At 32.7% G+C, this 7,281-nt stretch overlaps 1 protein-coding gene across 1 annotated transcript; it reads right to left on the bottom strand.

Annotated features, from left to right (window-relative positions):
- Positions 1–1,357: 1,357 nt before the first annotated feature.
- On the bottom strand, positions 1,358–6,105 carry LOC110415120 (transmembrane protein, putative (DUF1218)). The gene is made up of 3 exons (XM_021426627.1): positions 5,889–6,105; positions 4,235–4,437; positions 1,358–1,963 (listed from the first exon to the last, which is right to left on the bottom strand). The coding sequence occupies exons 1-3, from the start codon at positions 5,982–5,984 to the stop codon at positions 1,627–1,629; spliced, it is 636 nt and encodes a 211-aa protein (XP_021282302.1). The 5' UTR covers positions 5,985–6,105; the 3' UTR covers positions 1,358–1,626.
- Between the last annotated feature and the right edge of the window lie 1,176 nt (positions 6,106–7,281).

Consider the following 7,281-nt stretch of genomic DNA (forward strand, 5'->3'; position numbering starts at 1 on the left):
AATAGGTGTTGAAGCTCAACTTGGACACAAGGCAAATATAAACACCGAAAAATAATCAGGTTGTCTTGTCAATTATACATTAACCTTGTGTAGACTGTCCCAGCAAGCTTTTGCAAGGAATACGTTAAGTGCATTTAACTGCCAGATGCATGTGACACTTCAAATTGAGGATAAATCATGGTCTGTGAGGTTGTCTACTTTTGTTTACACAGAGCAGCAAAATTTACTGGTGGTTGGCGGGGCATTTGCATCAGAAAACAATCTGCTGCTTGGAGATTTTGGTGTCCTTGAGATGATCAAGAGAACAAATATTGTGTTAGAAGTCCCCATTTTCAGAGGTAGCTGTGGTTGAGCAGCTGCAAGACACCACAATGTAACTCAAATCGGCAGCTTAAGTGTGTTTATGCTACTTTGAAATGTATACTACTGAATTACTTGGTTTGTATTATCTTAGGGGCACTTTCTCTCAACACAACCCATGTTTTAAAGATTAATGATTTGACTGTATGACCTCTATCATTAGAATTAAAGCCCTTACCTTCCATATTTAAAAGTACTACACTTACATATATATATATATATATATATTTTTGTTATTACGAGGATTAATGTTTTGTTGTTTATCTGTTATTATATTAAATCACTTATAAATCGTTCACATTTGAGGACAAAATATTTGATCATGAGAAAATTAAAAAAAAAAAATGGGAAAAAACCAGCTTGATAAAATTGCATCAAGAATGTAGAATATGCTTGCGGTTAATGACTTCTTTGACGGGTTAACATTGAAGTCAAGAGTTTTGCCAATGTATCACTTCAAGCTGCCACTTTTAAACAAGTTTGATGAGATTGGAGATCTGAACGTGCATCCTATTCAAGTTTGTACAGTAACCTCACTGGGTTTCTTTCATTTAGTCGCTGGGTTTTAGATGTCAGAACCCAATCTGTTTCTAAGACTCCAATGGAGCAAATTTCCTATGGGACAGTAATGTTGTTTAATTTTGAAAGGTTTTAAAATTAAATCTTAAAAAAAATGACATTCAAACATAATACATAATCTCTCAATTTAAAAAGTAAATACAGGATTCGAATTTCTTTTCTTCAATTATATATATATATATATATAAAAAGAAAAAAACAACTGGAAGAGGCATGGGCTATAAATGTAAGAAGGCTAATTTTGGTTATAGGCTAAGGTTTAAGCGCTTGGGCTGTATGAAGAACATTTTCCAGAAGAAGCTTTTAATAGCCCTTAATCCAAACGTAACGCCAAAGCCTCTGCCTGGCAAAACACGTATCCTCCTTGTCTCTCTGGTAACTGCCAAAGCCAGTATAAATCACACAAGGCATCCAGACGGCTGAAACGGGAAATCTTAAGAGAAATTGATTACAAGCAATTCATGCAGCCAGAAAACTATCTCACATAAAATATACAAGAAAAAGAAAAGAACTTTCACAATTCAATATAGCTTGATACTGGACCCGTATCAATACCATCTAGCTCCGTTTTGACGCCGTCAGCCCCCATAATGCAACAACGAAACTGATTTCAAGACTAACAGGAGCCAAAATGCCAATGACACCTGGAGAAAAATACGTCGATTGTTTTCATGGGCGATTTTCTGATCAAGCAAATTGCCGCCTGATATAAGTATCTTCATGAACAAAAACAGGATCTTGAGAGCTCTGGGGCGGGAACTGAGGTTGTCCCATGGCTATGCCACCTTGATTAGGAACAGGTGCATTGCCCCAAGGACCAGTACTGTCCTTTGCCACGTTTAAAGTGAGATAATAGAAGATTCCAAGAGTGACACTTGCAAGAGCTAAGACAGCACCCCCAGCGAAGACCCCAGGTCTCACAACATAGCAATAGTAGTTGCCAAAGTACACACTCTCTTCACCATGTTGATCATTGAGTGCGGAACCAGTTAGTAAGAGAAGGAAAGCTATAACAAATGTGAACCTGCAAGAATAAGGAATCAATGCATACACCATTGACCAATATAAATATATAAATATTAAGAAATGTTGAAAAGAAATTTTATGTCAAGAAACTAGTTTTTATGTCAAGAGACAAGTTTTTTACTCCTGGATGAATAAGCATTTGAATTAAGTTTTAAAAAGGAAAGTTGGCACGCTGGAAGCAACAACCAATCTATAAACAAAACAGAAGCAAAGCCTACATCACTATTGAGCGTAAAACAAGGAATAACACAAGAAAAAACAGAAATGCAATTGTACAAAGTATTCTCTACTCTTTCACCACTAACCCTACATTGGACTACTAACATGGTATCATAAAGTTAAACGAGTCTGCTCTCTTTAATGTTCACATGAACATTCAGGCATTTCTTTTCAATCATAAGCTATAGATCATAGCTTCAGAGGCCAATTTAAGCAACAACAGGTGAAAACTCTTTCCCCTCAAGCTATTCACTAACCATTCTCTAACTAAAATAACCTGAAGCTTTTATAACAGTCTTGATATACCATATCCATCCTCTCACCATATCCCTGTAGATAGCCCATAATGAACTATCAATCAAAAGAAAAAATTAAGAAAGTCATAATTTTGGATCTCGAGAAGATTATACCAATTCAGTCCTTGAAGTTTATTTCTCAATGAATTCTCGGTTTGCGATAGCAAGAAAAAGACTCTAGAACATAAGTCACAATATCACAAACTTCAATAAACTACTTCAAGAAGTGCAATCTATATGCCTACATATCCCTCCCATTCAAAGTTCTTTCTCCAGCCAGATTGACAGTTCAAAAGCTGCTCATTCTCAGCATATGAACCTTCGCCCAAGAAACTGCAAGCAGGAAGAAACATGCTGGGCTGAAAAGCAACCAAAATACCCCTATAACTTTAGTTTTTTAGTCCTATGCTTCTCAAACTAAATCCTCCTCTTTCACCGTTGCATTCAACAACCAACTGAAGCATACACTGGTAGCTTGTTAAACATCCATCGTAAAACCAATAGACAATAGATGCCAAAACCCAATTTGAATCCAAGGACACAACAAAACTAAAACCAAACTCGTCTGAATATACCACTTAACAATACTCCTAATATGTAGGCCAAATTCCAACTGAAACTAATGGGCCTAACATGCAGACTACAAAGATAGAGCAGGATAGAACATGCAGGGAAACATATACCTCAGGCTTTGATATCATGTTAAGCACCTATAACCAATTGGCAATGGATGGAGAAGCCCAACCAGAGTTTAAGGTCACTATAAACTCCTAACCCATCTAATGTGAAAGCACCATTTGACATGGTGTCTTGATAGATATGAATCTATAGCTATGCATGAAATTTTGGTTCAATTTTCTGGGAATAAGTGTTGAGGTAAAGCAAAAATGCCACAGCCCATCATGCATATGAAAATGCCCAGCATTTCATCAATTAATTTCTTCCCAATACCTTATCAAGTACATTATTACCTAGTAAACGTTGTCTACATTATATGAACTTAGGCACAAGTTGCCAGAACAAATGTGTCTGAATTTCGAACTAACAAAGTCAGCTAATATATGCCCAAAAGCATGACATGTATATATGTGTACATCTTGAAATCATAGGCAATATGAACTCATTTATAAAAGCAATGAAATCTATTCAAATCCAAAAGTGATTTTTCATATAAATCAATATTAACTGCTATCCATCTCTATGTATACGTATGTGCATATGTGCATGCATTTAGCAATTAGAAATATATATATACGACGTATGGTAACCTAGGATAGCATAGAAATGCAAAAGTTTAAAACTCAGGCCATTCCAATTTTTGGTTCTTGAGCTATTGTGATATTAATAATGATTATTACAAATATGCCTGATTCCAGGCCAGCAACAGGCAACTGGAGGAAGCTTCTTTTGATTTAGAAAAGTAGACCTGTCTATCATCAAATCCTGATTTATTCTTTTCTCTCAGATTTAAAAACGAAAAACATCAAACTGAGCCACTTTGGTTTAATTCACATGATATGGGTGATTGAGTCATGGTGTGTCCTCTTATCTAAAATAATAATAAAAAAATCAAACTGATCTAAAATGGCCATTGCAGTCTAGTGCAGTGATAAACACTAAATATCCTAGGAAGGAAGGGCAAGATCAAGGGGCCATATTTTAGTCCCTACCAGAACAAAAAAAAAAAAGGAAAAAAAAATATGAATCAAAAAATCAGGAATAAAGTTTTGCTACAAGCTGTGTTTGAGAATTACCAAGAAACAACATAGAAGACAAGAGCTTTTGTCCAGTTAGAGTTCCAAGATTGACGGGTTCTTTTGCAACAAATACACCCAGTTGAACTATTTATAATTATTTGAGCTATCAGAAGCGCCACTGCTGCAGTTAAGCCAAGGCCAAGTGCAGGACTCCGGGGGTATTGACATTGTGTAGAGGAAACAAACTTAACTTGCGAAGCCTATAAGAGAGAAAAAGGAACAGTTGGAAGTCTAAAGAATTTCAAAAAACCATATTCAAGTAAGCTTACCCAATGCACAGAACAGTATTTGACAACATATCAAAATAAGTATTAGCATGTCATTCACATTTTCAGTTTCAATACTCCAATTGGAAATTGATTTAAGAGAATTTATCATGGCAGGCATTTTGGATTAAATAGATAAACCAAGTATATATTCACTACTTATACTTCTCTGAAGAAATTAAACCCTGCATTTAAAAATCCAAATTCTTTGATCTGTACTTATCTTTAGTAACATAATGGTGTCAACACGTTGGATGTCAGGCTTTTAACAGTTTAACTCAGATCTTAAAAATAGCATGGAAGCATGAGAGTAAGAAGCAGCACAAAAATTTTGGTGCAACAGGCATTTATGTGAATAAATTGTGATCCCAATGCAAATGGCAGAACACAGCAAGTCAGTGCCAATGGAGTCCAATAAATTGATTCTCAGGTGCAACAAGAAGGACCAAAGTCAACTAATCAAATGAACACTTGTTGTAAAATCAACTGAAAAGCAAAGCACAGAACCAAACTTACACCACTATTATATGAAATTGATTTGAACCAATACTCATTCTATTAGCTGGCATGACAAAAACTGATGAATTAAGAAAGAGAAACCTGGCAGAACATTGTTGGAAAATTTCCTTAATTGATGAGTCCAATGACTTCACATTCTAGACATCAAATCACACTAGTAGCCCAACCAATGAGGCACCAAATATTCCATATGCCACTCTGGTGTATAATAATTTGTCTCTCCCACAATACCTTTTAATAATGACTAACTCTTAAATACATTGAATTTCTACTTTATTGTGGTTAAGACTTAGATTTTTTTTTTTTTTTTTTTGGTTCTTTTCTTATACCTTCATCCATTTAGAAGAATTCTAGAGGAAAAACAGTAGCAAAAATATACTTAGAGCCAAACAAAATGTTGTATAAGTTGGAATCAATTAAATTGAAGCCCCTGCTTCCTTTAGGGTTCCAAAGCAGTAAAATCATTATATTTTTCAGTTTCCACAAAAAATACATAGAACAAAACAGAACAACAAAGTTAAGGAACTTGCCATAAGAACTTACAACTAAATTCTATCCAAAAGACTTAAGCTTTTCTACTTCAAAAAGACGATTAAACCAACTAAACCTATCTTTCTTGAGCTTAAATTTCCATTTTTCGACCCTACTACATACACTTGATGAATAAAACCAACAACAGCAATAGGAAAAGAAATTCAAAGTAACACGTTTTGTTCTTTTGCACAGTTTTTTAAACACCCAAAACACAGGGTAATTGTAAAGCAAAGCAAGAAACTGATAGGGAAAAAGAAAAGGAAAAAAAGACAAGAATCTAAAAGAAACGCAGTACAGAAGATCTAATTAAAAGCCCATAGTATTATTTTTACCTGAATCCTAGTAGCTTCAGCAGCAAAGCCAGTTACGGCCGATAATATCCCCAAAAAACCCACAACACTGCATAAAACTATAGCCTTCCTCTCCATCTCTTCTTCTCTTACTCTTCTTTTTCTCTTAGCTTTCGAAACTGAGACTGAGAGAGAAGTTACTTAGGATTATGGAAGCCTTTTGTTTCAAGGGGAAAACGTAAAGTTGGCACCAGAGTTGGTGTCCTCTTGTCTGGGCCTTGGGGAGGTCTTTTATATATTAATAATTATATTTTGGTCAAAATAACTACAAGTTTTTATATCACACATTTTATTTAATTTAATTCATATATTTAAAATTAAAATAATTTAATTTTTAATTTTAAAAATTATTTCAATTTAAAATCTCCCTAATAACATCCAATTTAATCATTAAAAATAATAATAATAATATTAACATAACATTAACATAACACACCATGCTAATGTGATAAGTGAAAGTGACTCAAATTGCTAACAAGGTAATTTACGTGTAAATTGTTGACATGGTATTATCATGTTAACATGTTATGAGTGATGTGACACTATTATATTATTATTTTTAACAATCCAATTAAGGAAAAAAATTAAATTAAAATAATTTTTAAAATAAAAAAATTAAATTATTTTGATTTTGAGTGTATGAATTAAATTAAAAAAAATACATAAATATAAAAACTTGATGAGAATTTTAACCATTATATTTTTCTTAGTGAAGGAATATGTTTTCTCTTTATACTGTTTTCTATTTTTTTAATAAAAACTCTTTAGTAATTTCTTAACTTATTAAATGAAGGAAAATTAGAAAAATATGAAAAAATAAACAATTATATTGAATTATAAAATAAATAATTTTTTTAAAATTTATATTATTTACACGTTGTCATATTTATTTTCCTGTTTTCTTTTTCTTTTTGGATTTTCAATCATTTAATACAGTCCAAAATCTTAAAGACAACTCAATAATAATTCCAAGTTGAAACTTTTAATTTTAAAATCTCAAGTTCAAATTTTTATTAAAAAGTAAAATTTTATAAGATAATTACATAATGAACCTTTAAAAGTTAAAAAAAAAAAAGAAGGGGGGGGGGGGGGGGAATATTTATAATATAGTCATCTGAAAAATGTTACATTATAATTGACTTTATGTTATGCTGACCCTGAAATTGTGATTAGTGGCAGCTCTACTATTATTATTATTATTTTCTAAACCCCTTGTATTGTATTATACACAGTCAAACTAGCATTATTAATAATAACATTACTAGTACATTATGTTAAATTTTAAACTTTATTTAAATATTCTTAAATAAAAGAATCACTTTTCTTTATTTTAAACTTTCGGTAAATTAAATTTTGATTTAATAATGAAAGAGAG

The sequence above is a fragment of the Theobroma umbraticum genome, unplaced genomic scaffold (assembly GCF_002168275.2).
Source record: "Theobroma umbraticum cultivar Fairchild unplaced genomic scaffold, ASM216827v3 scaffold_147.0, whole genome shotgun sequence".
In the NCBI taxonomy this organism is placed as follows: domain Eukaryota; kingdom Viridiplantae; phylum Streptophyta; class Magnoliopsida; order Malvales; family Malvaceae; genus Theobroma; species Theobroma umbraticum.